This window comes from Artemia sp. Qi Xiang Cuo, chromosome 9 (assembly GCF_049724085.1).
Source record: "Artemia sp. Qi Xiang Cuo chromosome 9, ASM4972408v1, whole genome shotgun sequence".
Lineage (NCBI taxonomy): Eukaryota > Metazoa > Arthropoda > Branchiopoda > Anostraca > Artemiidae > Artemia > Artemia sp. Qi Xiang Cuo.
The window spans coordinates 57,955,036-57,976,173 of record NC_142802.1 but is presented as its reverse complement, the minus strand read 5'-3'; the positions used below and the strand labels follow the sequence as shown (position 1 = coordinate 57,976,173).

At 33.6% G+C, this 21,138-nt stretch overlaps 1 protein-coding gene across 1 annotated transcript in view; it reads right to left on the bottom strand.

Moving 5' to 3' along the window:
- Window positions 1-16,199: 16,199 nt before the first annotated feature.
- Window positions 16,200-21,138, bottom strand: part of LOC148948870 (serine/threonine-protein kinase Sgk2-like) — a 48,484-nt gene continuing 43,545 nt past the window's right edge. The window contains exon 11 of the mRNA XM_089094774.1: window positions 16,200-16,470. Within this exon, the coding sequence (XP_088950900.1) occupies window positions 16,312-16,470 (159 nt within the window). The 3' untranslated portion in view covers window positions 16,200-16,311. The remainder of the gene's footprint in view (window positions 16,471-21,138) is intronic.

Sequence of the window (21,138 nt, the reverse complement as noted above, 5' to 3'; positions counted from 1 at the left end):
AAACACTTTAATGAAACACTACATTCACCTAATAATAGTTCTTAATACTTGGAAAAACGGTCATTGAAAAAAAAAAACACTTAACACTTAAAAAAAACATTTAAATTAAACATTACATTTACTTTATACCATGGGCGCCCATAAGCTGAATTCCAGGGGGGGCAAACCTCGTCTAATTGCACTTTTAATGCTATATAATAGAAATGTCACAACAAAAATATAAAAATACGGCAGCATCATTCAGCCAGGGGGGGGCCCCCCCCCCCCTGAGTGAGTTGGCCATATTACACAAGTACCAAAACTCCTTTCCCCTACAGAAATTAAAAAAATAAAACTCAAATAAAATTGTCAAATTTGGAAAGCCTTCTTTTCTTCCGGGCGTGGGCATTTTCCGGGGAGAGGATATTTCCACGGGGGGGTATTTTCGGGAGTGGTTAGAGCAAATTAGGAGAGTAACTGACATTTCATATGGCGGTTTCTACCCCATTACCAGATAATCTTTCTGAGCCGTGAGAGATTTAAAATGTAAAAAGTGACTTTATGGTAGGCCCCACTGAAAAAGAGTATTGCCTTTAGCAAGGAAAATGTGCGCACAATTTTGATGTCTTTTTGAAAATCTTTTATTGGACAAAAATTATTATCAGGCAAGATAGTCATGAAGATGTTAAATGCTCATATTTATATCCTTTGGTATGTTGACTTGGACCACATCCATCTGTAATTCCGTCATATCGCTATTCGTTTATCATATTTTTTGCGCTAAGTTTTTTGCACAAAACTTTACAGTACACCTCGATATCATTTCTTTTTTCCGAGAAAATGAAAAAAGAATACCATTTCACTAAAAATTTTAAATATTTAATTTTTAGATTTTTCTGAAAAGCTTTTCTAAATACGAAATTGATGTTAGTGTTTTCTAAAAAAAAATCTTAGACACAAATAATTGTTTGATGCATTAACAAACATATGTAAAGTTTCCTTAGAACTCATTAAAGAAATTATAAAAATGTGACATAAGAAGGGATACACGACTAGAGCAGAACTATCAACGGCATCTAGCGTTTAGTGACACCTGGCATTTTTTCAAGCCTTGTAGTCGTCTTTTTTTTGTCAGGAACTGAGATCTGGCACTTATTACTACTCTATTTTTACCAACAACAGAAATTAAATTAATTATTCTTATTGTTATGTTGAAAAAAATCCTGAAAAAATGCAAGGTCGCGTTGATAGTTTTTTTAGTCGATACTAGCGCCATACTCTTTGGTATTATACAGCAGAAGTGGCTAGGCTCTGTTCAGAAAATGTAAGAAACTCAATTTGTTCTTACGATTTTGTTACTTATCTTTATAATTCAAATTAAAGATTTAGTTGTTTTCTTTTAGTAGCCATGTTTTGATCGTCTTGTCAAATATTTTCAAGTACATATGAAAAGGTTATGGCCAAAAGAAAGTTCTTCAAATGGCCAATATGAAGAACTTTGGCCAATATGGCCAAAGCACTCCTCGAGTAGAAGTTCAATATAAAAGTTAATTTTTTCAATTGATCACAGCAGAATTCGCAGTGAAATAAAATAGGATTTAAAGAATTGTGTTTTTAATTCAAATGTTGAAAGCGGTCACGTCGGGCCAGGAAATCTGTTATTTTGCGTGGTTCAACAAAAATAGATAGAGATAAAGGAATTTGCTTTGTTTATACATAGGTCTCTGACAACATTTTAAAGCTTATAAAACTTTCATAAACAGTTGGCAAAATGAATGTGATCTGAAGGATCTAAATGTCACAAAAATCAGTTTGTAATTACAAAAATCAGTTACTATTTAAAACTATTCAACGACTTTAACTGAAACAGGAGCAACTCTTTACATGGTAAGAGTCATAAGCTAGTGATATTTGATTTCAATACACTCCTGAGCTTATCCATAACTTTTGTAACCACAAATAAATTTGTGGTTACATTAATAAATTTGAGGGTTTGCTGGTTGTAATTTTGATTTACTTATTTTAACCCTTCAATGCATTTAACCGAATAATTTAGACTAAACTAGTTTTCAAGTAATTTTCGAATTTAAGATTTTTCAATCAAGCAGACAGCATGCTCCATTTGCGATGAATAGGTAAAACTTGATTAATTATTTAGTTTTTCTTGCTCTTATGCAGTGCTGGTACTTGTGTAAGTTGCAACAACGAGTCAGGAGTACACGAGGGAATACAAGCGACCCAAGTACTAAATTTCTTCTCCGACTTATTCTGCTTCTCTGTGTACAAGTTACAAAAAAGAAAATTTACAACTGTATGCTGAAAGCTGGGGATCAAACGAAATTTGTAGAAAAACCTTTGGCGCAAAATTTTCAGCAAGGACGCACATTTGCCATTGCAGGACATTGTTACAAATTCTGTTACTCAAACTGATGGGAGCAGCGCTTTATTCTGTTCTTACTATGCAATGAAGGCTGCTAGAAGAAAGAAGTTGGCCTATCTTTTCTAACTGTATTTTTTTCGAGTCTATCAAAGGCAACGCTATAGCGTTGCCTATAGTAAAGGCCATACGGCTCCAATGTTTTATTTTTTTTTTTCCCAGAGGCACTTCATATGGAAGGGGTCGTCGTATAAACTTTAAAGGGGGCTTATTCGATTGAAAATTGAGAGTTCTAATGCCCCTTTTAAGGGTCAAAAGTGATTGGAAGGCAACTAAAACCTATTCCACGCCCACCAGGTCACAAAACACATCCAATCAAAATTTTGAGATAGCCATTTTATTCAGCGTAGTTGATTTTCCGACAGAAATTATGTTTTTGAGGAGGACACTCCCCCACAGTCCTCAGGGCAAGGGTTTTGAGTTATACCCAGGTGGCATATACGTTTTTTATTTCAAGATTTGTCGTAGAAATTTCAAAAAGAACTCATTCAATTGGAAATTCAAAGGGCTAGTGCCTTTTTTAATAGTCGAAAGTGATTGGAGGGAAACTAACCCCCCTCTCATGCCCACTTTTTCCCCAAACATATCCAATCAAAATTTTGAGATAGCCATTTAGATCAACGTAGTTGAAAATTCAGGAAATTAGGTCTTTGAGGATAACACCCCCCCCCCCACAGTCCTCAGGGCAAGGGCTGTAAGCTATGCCCTGGGGGCATATAAGGTTTTGTATAGAAACCGTTGTCGTAGAAACTTCAGGAAGGGCTCATTCGATTGGAAATTCAAATGGCTAGTTCTCTGTTTAATAGTTAAACTGATTGGAAGGCAACTAACACCCCTTCCGCACCCACCATTTCCCCAAACACATCCAATCAAAATTTTTATATGGCTATTTTGTTCAACGTAGTTGAAAGTTCTGGGAATTATATGTTTGAGCAGGACACCCCCCCCCACAATCTTCAGGGGCAAGAGTTATAATTTATGACCTGGGGGCATATATGGTTCTTATGGAAGGAATGCTCGTTTAAACTTCAGAGAGGGCTCATTTGATTGGAAATTGAAAGTTCTAGTTCACTTTCCAAGCGTCAAAAGATATTGGAGGGTAACGAGCTGCCCCCCCAACCCTTTTTGACCAAATGCATCCAAAAAAAATTTAAGATAGCTATTTTGTTAGAAATAGTCCAAATCGCATAAAAAAAATTCCGGTGTCGAGACTACCCCCAGGGCCCGGGGGCAGTCGTTATAAGATATGCCCTGGGGGCATATATGGTTCTTATGGGAGGGATGCTCGTATTAATTTCAAAGAAGGATCATTTGATTGGAAATTGAGAGTTCTAGTTCACTTTTTAAGCGTCAAAAGATATTGGAGGGTACCTGGGAAAACTATATGCGTCTTGAATAGTCTTGGAAAGCATAAACAGTATCAAATTGAATATTTGATGTATAATGATTTTAATTGTTGAAAGATCCATCAGTTCAAGAATTTATTTCATTCTAATGTTATTTTCATTTTCAATGCTGTAAGAACTGGAAATGAAAATATTTATAATATAATTTGTTTTCAGCTAAGCACCAATGACGCAGTAGTCTTTTGGTTTTTATTTACAGTTAAGAAAGGAGGCAGTGTCCAACCACTTGTTTGTAGTGAAACTATAATCGTCTTGAACAACTTTAAAACGAGCTAATAAATTAAACTGAATATTTGATGTATGATGATATTAATTGCTGAAAGCTCATCAGTTCAAAATGTTACTATAATTTTAATGATTATTTCCCATGTTGATTACAAAAGAAAGGATTTATTATAAAATTGGTTTTCAGCAGAGCGCCAATGCCGCAATAGGTTTTAGAATTTTGCAGTGAGAGAAGGAGGTCATACCCCAACTCTTGTTTGTAGTGATTTTTGTTCGTTTCAAGCTTGATTTGCATATTCAATTTAAGTTTCACTCGTATTAAGATTTATTTATTAATTTACATTAACATCTATTATATGTTTGTTTGCATTGATTGTTTATTTGATTTCTGTTCGTTTTAAGTTCAATAGGAAAATATTTTTTTTCGTTTTAAGCTTGATTTTCATATTCAATCTAAGCATTACTTGCTTTAAGATCTTTTTATTCATTTAATTTATTACTTGTTGTATGCTTTTGCTATGATTGTTTATTTAATTTCTGTTCGTTTTGGGTTTCATTTATTCTTTAATAGTAATTACTGCTCGTTTTGAGTTTGAATGTTAAAAGTCATTTGTATCTGCTGAGCTTAAGTTTCAAATGGCCTTTACTTTTATTTTGCAAAGTTTGTTTTAATTAATTAAAAATATGTCGAATTTAAGCAACCTTTATCTGATTTTTGAAGGAGAGGATTGAAAACTCTAAAAGAAGTACCTTTCTGTCGCGTATAGTTTGGGTTTTGAATTGAGAACTGATGTGTTTCTTACAAACAGTTAAGACTTGACAGGCCTTGGTAAGCCTAACAGGCTAAACTCAAAGTAACAAAACACCCGACAACAGCTTCTTAACCCTATCGAGGTACTGTCAGATATTCAGCTTCTAAACACAATGGTTGTACCCAAGAGGGTAAACACCCGACACCAGCTTCTTAATCCTATCGAGGTACTGTCATATATTCAGCTTCTAAACACAATTGTTGCACCCAAGAAGGTAAACACCCGACAACAGCGTCATAATTCTCTCAAATTTCTGACCTGTATTTAGTTTCTAAACACAATGGTTGCAATCAAGAAGGTAAACAATCGACAGAAGCAAATTAATACTATCGAATCGCTGTCCGATATTCAGCTTCTAAACACAATTGTTGAACCCAAGAAGGTAAAAAGCCGACAACAGCTTCATAACTCTATCAAGTTACTGTCATATATTTAGTTTCTAACAGAAATGGTTGAAATCAAGAAGCAAATAAATTGACAAAAGGAAAATAACCATATCGAGGTCCTGTCATATATTTAGCTTATAAACACAATTGTTGAACTCAAGAAAGAAAACACCCAAACACCAGCTTCTTAACCCTATCGAGGTACTGTCAGATATTCAGCTTCTAAACACAATGGTTGCACCCAAGAAGGTAAACACCCAACAACAGCTTCATAACCCTATCGAGGTACTGTCAGGTATTTAGTTTCTAAACGAAATGGTTGCAATCGAGAAAGTAAACAACTAAACAACAGCTTCTTAACCCTATCGAGGTACTGTCAGATATTCAGCTTCTAAACACAATTGTTGAACCCAAGAAGAAAACACCCGACAACAGCTTCATAACCCTATCGAGGTACTGTCAGATATTCAGTTTCTAAACGCAATGGTTGCACCCAAGAAGGTAAAAACCCGACAGCAGCATATTAACCCTATCCAATTACTGTCATATATTCAGCTTCTAAACACAATGGTTGAACCCAAGAAGGTAAACACTCGAAACAGCTTCTTAACCTATCAAAGTATTGTACGATATTCAGCTTCTAAACACAATGGTTGCACCCAAGAAGGTAAACACTCGACAGCAGCTTCATAACCTATCAATGCATTGTGAGATATTCATCTTCTAAACACAATGGTTGCAACCAAGACGGTAAACCGCCAAACAGCAGCGTCATAATTATAGCCAATTGATGTGAGATAGTAAGCTTCTAAACAAACTTGTTTCAACAGAGAAGGTAAACAGTCGGCAGCAGGATCATATCCAACACCAATCCCTTTGAGATATTCAGCTTCTAAACAAAATGGTTGCAACCAAGAAGGTAAACACTCGACAGCAGCTTCATAACCCTATCGAGCTAGTGTCAGATATTCAGCTTCTAAACACAATGGTTGAACTCAAGAAGGTAAACACTCGACAGCAGCTTCTTAACCCTATCCAATTACTGTCATGTATTCAGCTTCTAAACACAATGGTTGCACCCAAGAAGGTAAACACTCGACACAGCTTCTTAACCCTATCGAGGTACTGTCAGATATTCAGCTTCTAAATACAATGGTTGAACCCAAGAAGCTAAAAACCCGACAACAGCTTCTTAACCCTATCGAGGTACTGTCAGATATTCAGCTTCTAAAAACAATGGTTGAACCCAAGAAGCTAAAAACCCGACAGAAGGATCTTAACCCTCTCGAGGGACTGTAAGATATTTAGTTTCTAAAAACAATGGTTGAACTCAAGAAGTAAAAAACACGACAACAGCTTCTTAACCCTATCGAGGTACTGTCAGATATTCAGCTTCTAAACACAATGGTTGTACCCAAGAAGGTACGATTTCGTCGTGCACAGTTTTTTAACTGAACCTTTTCCTGTAGAAATGAGTGTGCAGCTCCGTAGTAAAAACGCTTTTAGCACTTGACAGACCCTCCTTTAGGCTCCTCCCTTACGATAATTTCTTCTTGATTAAACTGACTTTCCTTCTCATTTGAACTTCGATGTTTATAAACCAAGTCTAAATAAAAGCAACTATCGAAATAATTATAAAAATAACAATTTATTCACCCAAAATCTAATAAGGGTCATGAGAAAATGTACGAAAACAAAAACAACAATTGTTAGCACTTAACATCAAACATGTAGATACGAGTTATACTAACCTTCAGAAAAAGAGCTCTTCTATTCACTCCTTGCCTAGGAAATTCCTCCAACTTAAGAATTTGCCCAAAATGTTTCTTTCTAAACGTTTTGGTCCAGTATTTCTTATCAGTAAAATTTTTCCAAAAAAATTCTTGGTTTGATTCTACCAAGTATTTACACTTCCCTACAAAATGCAAAATATTTCTTCTTTAACCTCACACATAATGTTAAAATCAAGCTTGCTAGCCTGATTCATTTACTTTCTTCTTTAGGCTCCAGTACCATGTATAAATTTTCTAGAAAATGGTTTTCCGGAGCGTAGTTGAGCTCTAGAAAACAGAAGTGGATGAGCCCTGTTGAAAGATAAGAAGTGCAGCAAATTTTTACTCCATTATTTGAATAACCATATTCTGAAGTCTCGTCCATGGTAGCTATAATCAGACATCTAACACTCCTTACACGAGTCCTGCTAGGGGGGCACGGACTCGTGTAAGGGGAGGCACGAAAGTTAGCCAGGATTGACGAAAAATTTGATGAAATTAAAACGACGCAGTCACACAAAATATCTTAACCTTGATTTAAAGGTCAACCCTGAATAACAGCTAGGTATGCCATCTCTAGACAAAAACCAGGCAATTGATAGATGGTGCTAGTTATTCCATTCAGGGACTATCAATTAGATGATCGTTAGAAACAATCTTTACAATCAAATAGATTCTCAGATACGCAGTACTAAAATCCTAAAACCACATATATAGCTGGATATCTTCGACGTTCTGAAGAGAATAATATAACTAAAGATACATCTTTTTGCAGACTCGTTCCCGGAAAAGCCACATTTAGTGAAGTTCATAATATAATTGACAATTTTTTTAATGAAAAAGGTATATTATGAAAAAATTGCGTTTGGCTTTGTACAGATGGTGCAAAATCAATGCCAGGAAGCAAAAATGGCCTTCCAGCATTAATTAAAATGAAAACACCCAATGTCCTGTAAACGCCTGCCCTCCAGGGAGTAGCTCTCGTATCAAAATTATGAGTAAGGAACTTAAAGACGTTGGTGAAAGAGCGACGAAAGCTATAAACTGCATAAAACATTCCATTATAAGTTATATCATTTACAAAGCTGTGTGCCGATATGGGAGCTACTTACACCTCTCTCTTGGATTGCTGTAAAGAACGCTGGCTATCTCGTGCCAAAGTGATTCACAGGATACATGAAATCAAAGTGGAAATTGCAGTTTTTATCGAAGAAAATAAAAAGGAAGTTGCAAATACGCTTAGAGATGGCAATTTCACGATTAAACTGACATGTTTGGCAAAAAGTTTAGGAAAATTAAGCTTTTTCAATAAATCGATGTAAGGGTCAAAAATGGTGCTATAAAAAAATGGTGCTATGGACAGCAAATTTTGAAAAAGATAAGCTTGTCACGTTTTCCTTTTTATATTTATGCACCTAAGATATCAACGAAGCATACAAAAATTTATTCATTGAACACTTGGATACTTTGTTAATTCATTTCTCGAATTATTTTGATGATTCCGATTTTATAAAATATGCATGGATACAGAATCGATTTATCGACGAGGAAGACGAATTTGAATTAATAAGTAATGACAAAGAAAATTTGATTGAATTAGCAAGTGACCATTCTTTAAAACAGAATTTTCAGATTTCATCTCTACTTCCATTTTGTCTAGATATTAAGAGTGAATACAATACTTTGTCAAATAAAGCTTTATTGACAGCGTTCTTAAATTGTTATTTATACGTAACAGTGTTTTCTGCATTAGCGGAAATGAAACCGTAATGCCGAGTTCTTTTGGTTGTTGAAAAGGAGCTTCGTGTAGTCATCTCATCAATGAAACTGATATTTGACCAACTTTGGGCTAATTATAGACAATCCCATCCACCTCATTAAAAACAATAATATAGACAATCAGACAGAATAATATAGACATACAAACAATAATATAGATAATTATAGACAATCACATCCACCTCATTAAAAACAATAATACAGACAATCAGACAGAATAATCTAGAAATACAAACAATGGTATAGATAATTATAGACAATCACATCCACCTCATTAAAAACAATAATATAGACAATCAGAGAGAATAATATAGAAATACAAACAATAATATAGATAATTATAGACAATCACATCCACCTCATTAAAAACAATAATACAGACAATCAGATAGAATAATATAGACATACAAACAATAATATAAATAATTATAGACAATCACATCCACCTCATTAAAAACAATAATATAGACAATCAGATAGAATAATATAGACATACAAACAATAATATAGATAATTATAGACAATCACATCCACCTCATTAAAAACAATAATACAGACAATCAGATAGAATAATATAGACATACAAACAATGATATAGATAATTATAGACAATCACATCCACCTCATATAAAAACAATAATATAGACAATCAGAGAGAATAATCTAGAAATACAAACAATTGTATAGATAATTATAGACAATCACATCCACCTCATTAAAAACAATAATACAGACAATCAGAGAGAAGAATATATAAATACAAACAATAATATAAATAATTATAGACAATCACATCCACCTCATTAAAAACAATAATATAAACAATCAGACAGAATAATACAGAAATACAAACAATGATATAAATAATTATAGACAATCAAATCCACCTCATTAAAAACAATAATAAAAACAATCAGACAGAATAATATAGAAATACAAACAATAATATAAATAATTATAGACAATCACACCCACCTCATTAAAAACAATAATATAGACAATCAGAGAGAATAATACAGACATACAAACAATAATATAGATAATTATAGACAATCACATCCACCTCATTAAAAACAATAATACAGACAATCAGATAGAATAATATAGACATACAAACAATGGTATAGATAATTATAGACAATCAAATCCACCTCATTAAAAACAATAATACAGACAATCAGAGAGAATAATATAGACATACAAACAATGATATAGATAATTATGGACAATCAGATCCACCTCATAAAAAACAATAATATAAACTTGTTATTCATTTTCTATGTTTGTAAGAATTTGTCTTAATAAAATTTGTAGCACTAAAAATTTTCGTGTCTGTATTTCGAGTCTATTGATTTTGAATTTGATCAACTTGGTGGAAGGCTTTAGATCCAATCCATGGCCGGTTAGAGCAAAGCTCTAATCAAAGTCTCTATGAGAGGCAAAGGTTGCATATTTTTTTTCAAAGTTGTATAAAAATTATTATTTGGAATGGAAAAAATGATTCATTAAGTGGAAGGATGGCACCATATGGTTAAACATTTTTTAAGGAGCTTTGATAAAAATAAAGTTTGGAAATCACTGTCCTAAGCTGTTTGTGCAATTCGCTTTTTTTGTGTCGAAGGTATCGCTATACTGCTTACTTCTTTTGTTACTGATACCCTTGAGAATTGTATTAAAAGAGCCAAGTCCTCTTTCTTCTTTGATATTATTATACTTACTAGAAGCCTCGTTGAAGAGATGATCATGTTTTACCATTTCCAATCTTTTCTCATGCCTCCAGTCAAACATTTCTCCTTTAGATTGAGATTAAACACAGGCGATAGAATTCAAAAATTAATGTATTATTGAAATGATATACAAGAATTGATTAGACACACATCAAGCGCTGTTTGAATTTATGCTTAGATTATTATTCTCATCTTTTTTAAATCCAAACTAATAATGTCCATTTTTGTTGTCATCTTTCCATTTTTCATAATACTCTTCATATAAGCAAAATAAACATATGGCTAGTGATGCCAGATGATGGAGAGGCATTGGATACTGAAATCCACGTCTAAATTTGACGTTTTCTGGAAAACAGGTGACCTGGATTGTGTAGGCTGCTACTGCACCATTTCTGAGTACGGCACAAAAATAAACGGCCATGTATGGGCCCGCATGCCAAAAAATAGGAAGTTAAGACGGCTTATTCTGTTTTCTGGGAGCTTCATTAAGCAATAAATTTGAAAGAAACACAAGGGGATTTACCAGGAAAGATGAAGAAGCTTTTGAAACTCTCAGAAATGTTAAAGTAAAAAGACTTTCTTACTAATTTAAATCTGGGAGGACAAATTTGATGTCCTGTAGAAAATAGATCCCTGAAAAACCGGGATACAGGTTGCAGTCCACATTGGCTAAAATAGTCAATACAGACTACTATTCTTCCGTCTCAGTTTTCTAGAAAGCGTTGAATATAGACGCACTCTTAGACAGAAATAAAAAATTCCAACAATTTATTTACGTAGATGTTGCTGTTGTAGAAAGATGACATACTGTTCCTCTAATATGTGGAAATCGAAATTTTACGCTTGATATTATAGCGTAAATTCAATAGTTAAAAAATTCATGGTTGGGTAAATGCCCCACCCAGACCTCAGTTTGCCCCCCTCAGACCCCAGTTTGCCCCCCCCCCCCTCCCCAGCTGAAATTTAGTTTCTTCAAAAATCTTGTCAAAACTAAGATAAGCCTGTATAATTTAAGCATCCGCAGAAACAGGTCAGTTTTCATTAGTAAATCTTTACCTGTACGGTACTATATGGCTCTTTTTTCAGTTTTCAATGTCATTTGCACTTTCTTTGCCCCTCCCCCCCCCCCTCCCAGGATCTAGACGAAGTTACGCCATTGTTTTACCCCATGAACACATTTTAGTTTATTCATACCAGAAAATATTTTTATAGATATTTCCTTAGGCTTTTTGAAAATCCTGAAGTTTGCAGAGGAGAACCACAATTTTATCAGTGTTGTCATGCTGAATTATGAAAATTGAAAAGTGAAACTAATCACGTTTTTGTTCGCACGGTTTTGGTCCACAAAAATTCGAACATTAGAAATCGGTTGATTCTCAAAGTCAAATACACCGTCAAAAAAATCTATACCGTCTTAAGTTGCTTGGTGACATATGTTTTTAGCTTATTTTTTACTGAATTCTGAACCACATTTCTATTTTTTGAATTAGGCACCTTTTAATACCAAAAACTGCATAACTGCACATGAAGGGTTGATTTCGTTAAAAATTGGAATCCAGACTTTCCCTAAGGTTACAAGATATATACGGTAGTGTAAGTTTCCACTTAACCGCTGTAGACTGTAGCGTATTCTTTTTTCGAAACATGACACACGTTTGACACTGCGCGTACTGACCCTGGGAATATACGCCAGAACCTTAGTTTAGTTGCTACGGGTACTGATACGGCTTCTCGTGATGTGCGCATCGGAATCACGCGTGTGCAATGGCGAAGTATGGATCTTGTGTGGTTTTAAATCTTTGTCACTTATTTTTAATGGAGTATATTCGGTATATTCTGTCTACTGTGCACTTAACCAATTCAAAAAAATTAGATTTCTTTTTCACTGTAATTGAAGAATACTTCTGTTTTAAGTTCTTGATTCGGTGAATAGATAGTCAATGTATCTTTGGTAGGCGCTAAGTGTTTTCCTCTTTGATAAAATTTAACAAAACGTGAACCTTTGGTAGCAAGAATTTGCTAGCTTTAACATGAACATTAAAACACTTGGGTATCTAGCAACATCATGTAACCAAATATGTATAGTCACATCAGGGGGATTAGCTACGTTTTGAAATTCTTAACTTAAAATTCTTTTTTCAAAATTTTTACTATTTTAGTCTCAACTTAGTTTTTCTCTCTAAATAAAATTTCTAACGCAAATAACCAGCTAGGGCAAAAACACAATAATATCTTTCAAAATACAACTAGCAAGTTCACTTATTATAAAAAACTATTTAGAAAGAGATTTTGAGAAAATTGGAGAATTAGGGTGATTTTTTTTAACTTGAATCAAGGTTATGGAGGGAGTAAGTTGAAATATGTTATAAATATCCCATTTTTAATGTTGGTGCATGCTATGTCCCATTTTATCGGATATTTTTTTTTCGTTTTGTTTATATTGTTGAAAACAGCAGCCATTATCCACTGAGCTTTTGCATAAGTAAACCAGTTTAACAGGTACAGTTAGATGATAATTCGAGTAGTTTGAAAAAGAAATGTCCTAACCTAAAATAGGGATATTCTTACCTCACCCAGAATCATCATATAAGATATAAAAATCAGCACTATCCCATTTAAAAATTCTATCATTCACCTGTTTTTGACCAAATTTTATCTATTTGATAAAATTCATCTTTTTTTTCATCTTACTCCAACATATCTATATAGTGATGAAGCTAGATACTGTCCCACCAAGGCGTAATTTGCTATGGGGGAGGGGGACAACTGCAACTCCCAGACATCGGTTTGCCCCCCCCCCCTATCCCAGGTGAAATTTAGTTTCTTCAAAGATCTTGTCAAGACTATCATAAGGCTGCATAATTTAAGCATCCACAGAAACGTGTCAGTTTTCTTTAATTAAATCTTTACCTTTGTAGTACACCTACATTATGGCTAATTTTTCAGTTTTTACTGTCATTTTCACTTGATTTGGGAAAATTTGGCTCCAACTGCCCCCCCCCCCCAAGAAACTACGCCCCTGCTTTCCCATGACTAGTTATTGATAGGTCCGACCTACTCTTAAAACTACTAACAGAAAAAAGCGGGCTATTGACTTCAGCTAAAACAAAGAACAAAGAGTAGAACAAAGTATAACAGCCACAGAACAACAAGCGGAACGACCAAAACAATAGAACGATGCCAGGACAATGAAATATAAAATTCCATTGAACATTGTAATACATTCAACTAATGTGACTTACATAAACTTTATGATTGGATTTTAGTAAGGAATTTCTTCATAATTAAACGCATTAGAAACCTTGATTATTCTTAAAATGTACAGATTCATTGGTCGGAATGGTTTGAGCATAACTCTTTCTCCGTGGCTTCAACAATAACTTCATTTTTTCCAAGGAGGATGAATATATAACCACTTTCCGAACATTCCCCTTGAAAAAAAAGCTAAAGAACTAATAAAATAATCTTAAAGTTTAAATTTAGAAAATACAGGTAGCAGTCAGTGATGCTAAACTTTTCGTTCCAAAACAAGAACTGTCCTTAAAACTTAGTATTTTTGACTCAGTGTCTTAATGTTTTGAATGATTTAGGATGTATTCCAGAATTCAACTATCATCTGTGATCTTTATTATTTGTTATTATTTACAAGCTAGAACGGACGGTGATAAAATATATTTATCTTCTATACCCTTATAAAAGATAAATGGGTTAGTTTGTTTTACAATTACAATAATACAAACTCATGATTTTGTTTTATTCGTTGTCTTGGAACAAAAGTAAAAACAAATAACTCGTAAACGATAATAGAGTTCTCCACACCTTTAATCCCTTTTCGGTAGTTTTTTTAGATATTTCGACTATTTCGACTATTTCGACTAATAAACCGCTTTCCTTGAATAACTTTGTTAATTTTATTGCTGTCGGAGAACAAAGTTGAAATTTATTTAACTTTTTCAAGAAGATCCACTAAGTTCAGCCAATCGGAGAAAACTTGTGGAAAATCTCAAATAAACCACATACAAATAATTATCTACATATATAATAGTGTATATTTGTTTAAATATTTTACTTGGTAAAAGAATAAGGGTTTGACAAATATTTTCATCTAAGCTTTACTTATTAAAAGGAAAAAAATGCTTAAGAAGATGGCTAAAATATTTTCACTGTCCATGGTAATTTCAAAACACTACTGTTTTAAGTTCTTAATTCAGTGACAAAATAGTCAATGAATCTCTAATCTTTTCCTCTTCGAGGAAATTTAACAAAACGCTAACCTGGACATGGTGTCTATGAATCACCATAACCGCAGGTGCACACAAAGCCTATTTCCGTAAAAGAAACCTACCAAAGAGTAATGACCATACGCTAAGGGGGTCAAAAAATGGTTCCAGGCGCTTCAAGAAGATTTTGAAGCCCATTTAGATCGTTATATCGAAACCAAGAGTATCTTTATCGTACAGCAAGGTAAATACCTGGAATCCAGTGCCTACACAAGAAGATGTAGTAAGATAGAAAGGGATGAAACAAAATCAGAAAAAAAATGACCACAAAGTCAAGATAAAAGTTTAGAGACAATATCAGAAAGTAAGTTATACAGTTGTAAGTTTGCCTAATTATACCTTGAAACAATTAATTTGTGTTTTCTACAAGCTGACATCACAAAAGGACAGTTTAAGAAATAATAAATTCGTCTAAAGACCCTGCGTTTTAAAACTTCTGAGCATAGTTGAAAGGAATGAGGCAGGAGGCCCAGCAAATTTCGAAGGGAAGTAAGGGCTAGTCCTGTCGGAATAGGACAGTAGAAACGTAAAAACGTAACAAACGTAAAAACGTAACAAAACTCGTAAAAATATAACAAAAATGAATATAATGAATAAAAATATGATGATGTAAATACTATAATGAACAAAAATGAATATTTTTGATGGGTTTTTTAGAGTTTTTTTTAAAAATGCCTAAGTTTTTTCAAAAAGATGCTTAAGAAGATGGTTTTCTCAGCTTCAAGTCTGATGAATTCAGTTATTTGGTATGAAAACTTGATGTAAAGTGAAAAAGTTGAAATTCTTGTGTGAGTGGGACAAACTTAATGGTGCGCAATTCCATGAAAAACTTTATTAGCTTTATTGAGGCCTCATTAACTTTATTAACTACCTTTAACTTTATTAACTGTAATTTTATTAACTTCATTAACTATATTATATAACTTTATTAACATTTATTAACTTTATTGAGGCCTTTTAGGGAGTCCCGCATAAGAGACAGCTAGTCCAAGCGAAAATTGCATGACATAAAAAAAAAAAAACACCAGGAATATGATAGACCTGGAAATACATCAAATCATATAACACAGTAAAGAAAATATAATACAGTATCGACAAAGGCTATACTCTCCCTTAGAAAAAAAAAGTGAAACACATTTAAAACCACACAAGATTCATAGTTCGCCTTCGCGCACGCGCCATTCCTATGCACAAATCACAAGAAGCCTATGGAAAAACCTAATTTTTTGGTGCGATCACTAGCAACTTAACTAAGGTTGTGACGTATATTGTCAGGGACGATACGCGCGGTATCAAATGTGTATCATGTTTGAAAAAAGAAGACGCGACAGTTCTAAAGTGATCATATAACCATGATGCGTTATTCAACGGATATGGAGAGAAGCAAAACAAGATATGCTGTGCTGAAGACATATTTATTTTTGTATTTAAATGCGTACGCAGAAAAAAAGAAAAAGAATTTATGAACTGATAACTTAAAATTGATATTATAGACATAGAGTTAACTTTCAAGATGCGATTTCGGGCTGTGGTACGTAACTAAATCCTTGGAATGCTAAATCCGATATGCTGCTACATGTTGAAGTAGTGTCGCATCTGCGTATCGAATCTGATATTGAGCTTTTAGTAAATTCAGAGTCAATGCAGCTGAGATCCATACAATCTTTCTGAAAAAGAAAATAAAGTTAAAACACAACTCCGTGTGTTAGAGAGTGACGGTTGTTATTAGACAAAACAATTAGATAAAATAAAAATTACGGAAGAGCATAATAAAAGAGATTTATTATAAAAAATGTCAGACACTCTTAATAGCAGAAGAAAATACTAAAAAAAAAAATTATACCCAGCATAAATCTACTTGAGTGCAGGGATAAACTGTGATAACTGTCCAGATTTTTTCGTTTTTTTATATTTTTTGTTCATAATTAATGAAAATTGGCAAAAGCCTGCATTTAAAATTAAAACTTTATCGGGAAATATTTGCTTACAAATTCATGTACAAAGTATTCTCCGTCGCTAGCCACAACTTCTTCCCATCTTTCTGACAATTTACGGATACCATTTCTGAAAAATCGATCGGTTTGGTCACTACCCACGAATCGATCCAATTTTTGACTTCATCATAATTGGAGAAGTGTTGATCAGCCATGCCATACTGCATAAACCAGAAGATATAGTAATCGGAAAGAGTAATGTCTGGGCTATACGGTGGTAGGGGTAGGATTTCCTATTAAATTATACGTCCAGAAAAATACGATGGCTTTCAGAAGCATTTTTCTTCATAACGAAGTATGAAGCAAAACTCGAAGAAAAAACACATTATTCGGTACAAGTTCACCATCCTCGATGAAGTAAAAAATATTATCCTGTCTACTTAGCATAGAATAACCCACCCCGGGGGAAATTATTAAATTTCTCCCGGGGAGTTTTTATTTTCCGTACTGACTATAGTTCTAATGGGTATGCTTATTTCCCGAGAACGCCTGTTGAGATAACTAATTGTGGAATAGGATATTTTTACACCACATGATATGCTTATTTTCAGAACAGGCTTGATTTTAATTTAAACATTTTTTTTTCTTTTGAAACTATAATGTATTTTCCACTTATTAAAACAAATGCAAATTTACTTTTGCAATTGACAATTTTATGTTTATACATTGTTTTTTTCCTTGTTTCCTATTTACCTTTTCCTCAAAGTATTTATTTAAGTGATTCTCAGAACCACTCCTAGGAGGAGGGGGGAGGGGCAACCGGGTCAGTTTTCCCGCATGCCGTGGCTTGAGAGGTGCCATAGCAGGGGAATTGCCCACTCTGATCCAATTTTTTCCTTTGATTCGGCTATTATTGATTATATTTGAGTTGAGAGGGGGGCACTACAACAAATTTTGCCATGGCCACCACCAATCCTAGGAATGGCACTGGTGATCCTATTCATTTTTCCTGTTCGGCAAACCCTGAGCCTCTTTTATGCTTCAAGAATCATATACATACAAGTGAAATTCGGGAAGTCGTCAATCAATCAATCAATCGGGATTTATTTTAAAAAGAAAACGAAATAAAATAACATAAAAGATACTGCTCTGTCACACATTCAACGTTCAAATCTATAAGGATTTATCTCTATCAGGCAGAACGGCTCTCACTTCACTCCCAAGACAACCACACGCCTCCTCCACAATTACTCATTATTTCCTTAATCATTGGGCCCCCCCGGAAGCACAATCACATCACCTAAAACACTATAAAATAATAAAAATTATCTTAAATACTAAACTTATTTTAATCGAAATTAACTTCTAATTAATTGACCTTTCACTAAATATTTCGTTAAATTATTTTTGAAGGACCCTCTTACATCTCAGCTCTTGCGGAATTATGTTCCACTCTACAGCGCAAGTCACATCTGGGGAAAAAGTTTGAGCGTAGGCTACTGTTAAAAAAGATCAATTAAATTTCCAGGAAGAACTTGATTTTTAGCTCGACGGGCTCATATAATGAGGTCATAAAACATGATGAGGACATATAATTTCCAACTTCCTTTTTGTTTACTTTTATTTTTTACTTAAAAATCCTCACCGTGGAGAAGACATTTGATATCGCTCAAGAATAAGCTCTTTATTTGAAAGTTGTTTCCTTTTTCCGGATTGCTATAACTAAAATGAAGTGAAAAATTAATGGTTAACAATAATTACTAAGCAATAACTATTAATATATTACTGTTAATTCTAACTAATTTTATATAATGAGTCCAGACACACACGCCCAAAACTCAGAACTTTTTATGTGTGTCTATCGGTAATGATGCACCCCTAGCCTTAGTAATTACTACTTTTTAGACGGAAATCTAAAGATCCAATTAAATTCAATGAAATGGATGAAATGATGACTATTCTCAAAATTGGGAAATTAAATAATCTTATAGCAGAGGTTAACTCAAGGTTTACACAGAAAAAATTACTGCGATGGGATATATTCGTGAATTGCATTAAATGAAAGTTTGATTGCCATAATGCACACACAGATTGATCTTTTCCGTGGCTGTTGCCACTTTTGACACAAAATGGAAGCAACAATTTACATGGCTGTTGCTCTTGTTATGAAACAACTGCTGGAAAATTTCCTAGTTGCTCCGTACAAGCTAAATTTTTTCAACTTAATAAATTTCTTAGGCTGGCAACTATGTGAACACCTGTGTGAACTAAGGGTAAGATAATATATATTCCTAAAAAAAAAAAAAAAAAAAAAAAAATAAAAATCTAACGATAAATCCAAGGGACTGAAACCCGCAAGGGAGGGAAAAAAGGCCTGTAAAGGAAGGGGAAGCTGTGCTCACAAGTTAAGCACTAACACATGAAAAAAAATTATAGGAGATGAAACATCAATTTTTTTCCTCGGTGCAAGAAAAATTAATTTTTTATTCTTTGTATTATTTTCTGTTTTTTATTCTTTCTTTTCCCTCAAAAATCAGCTCAAAACAGACGAAATTATGCTCGAAACACATTACTCTTGAAGAGTTTGACATGGGTCATTGTATCATCGGTCCAGTAATATTCACCTGGTTATCAAAAATTCTCCTACATTTCAATTTATACTTTTAAAAATTGCCTATTGAAAAAAACCCTTTAAAATTGATAAGATACAATTTAAAAAAAATGGCTAAGAGATAATTTACACCGATTGTAAATTCCTAGATTTTGCCCTGTATTGCAAAGTATTGCAAATAGCAAGTAATTTCCAACTTTTCAATGTGATCATTACTTGTTTAGTTTGATAGATTGTTGACCTTTGATAAGACAAAGCAAATATTCAGTGAAATCATTATTTGGATATGTTTTAGATTTCTTATAATTCAAATTTCGAAAGTCTCTGTTTTCGAGAAGCCTTTCCAAACAAAATTTCCATATTTTACTTTACAATCAGAATTCTTTATCATGTTATGTATTTAACTTATTTTGATTTCACTTTAAAGCTTTTGATAAAGTATGGGTTTTATTTGAAGAACTAATATGACAAATACAACGACTTCTAAGATTTTAAATTATTATATCTGCAGGTTTTGCAAAATACAATGAAGAAAATTGATGTTAATTTATAAAAATTTACGCAGCTAGAACTCCACTCTGAACCAAACCAACTTAATTTGGGAGGTAAATATAAGTCTAAGAAAATTATTTCTTTTCACGTACATAGAAGGTTCAGCATAAAATGGATAGAATTTCAGAAAAGTAGTTTTTGAAATATACGAATATAGTGGATAAACAGATTATATTTATTAGAATAGTTATATCTGAAGATGAGTTATAGCTCATCTTCAGATATAACTTTTCAAGCATAAATCAAACATTAAACGAACAGGGATTGCCGGACTAAACTGTGGCGTCACCCAAGGGTGAATCTAAAGTATTTTCATTGGGGGGAGGGGGGCAAAAGGGTCCATATCCGGATATTCAAGGAGCATGTGCTATATAAAAATTTTTTCTCCACATTATTGGAGGGGCAACTGCCCCCCCTCTTTCCCCTCCCAAACAACGCCCCTGGCGTCACCCTCACCTTTAATCCTTAAATAGGTATGGTGTTATTTTTGCTCAGTGAAAGAAAAATAGATTGCTTCAATCGGCTGTTTTACTCAGTCAAATTATTCTCTATAGATTTAAAAGAAAAGTATTAAGAAAATACATTTTTATGTATATTAGGGTATACAGGTATACTTGCATATTAGAAAAGTAAAATTAAATTGATAGCTACATAAATACTTCTATTTGTAAACTCCTCATGGAGGTTCGGTCAGTATTTAGATCTCTTTAATAATAAAAAGTAAAAATTTCTGAAGTTAGACCGGGGGGGGTGTAGATGCAATGATTTTGTGCAATGAGTTTAAAGTTTTGAATTCATCGTTCGGTGTAATGTCTATGTTTTTAAGGTTTCCTCTCTTTAGTTACGGCAATTTCAACTAGTTTTATTTTTAATTCACTCAATGCTTTTTGCAAAAAAAAAAAAAATGAATATCCATTCCTCCATTATTGGCAAAAGTATTACTAGTACTGAATAATACTTTTACAAATGATAATCGCGTATCCATATACATTTTTCAAAAAGGAAGTAGAGGAAGGGTGTCGGAATTTTGGAAAAAGTGTTTTTGTTTCTTCCAGAAAAACGTCCAATTGTTTCCAAATATTGCAAATTCTGCCACTTTTTGGGAGGGCTGATTTTAGCGCCTCCACCACCCCTTGTGAAAGCACTTTATGGCAGTTGATGGGAAGAATCGTAGCGAAATCAGTTGCGCTTGAAGTAGCTGTGACTGAAGTAATCGTAAAAAGAGGATTGGTTATCGT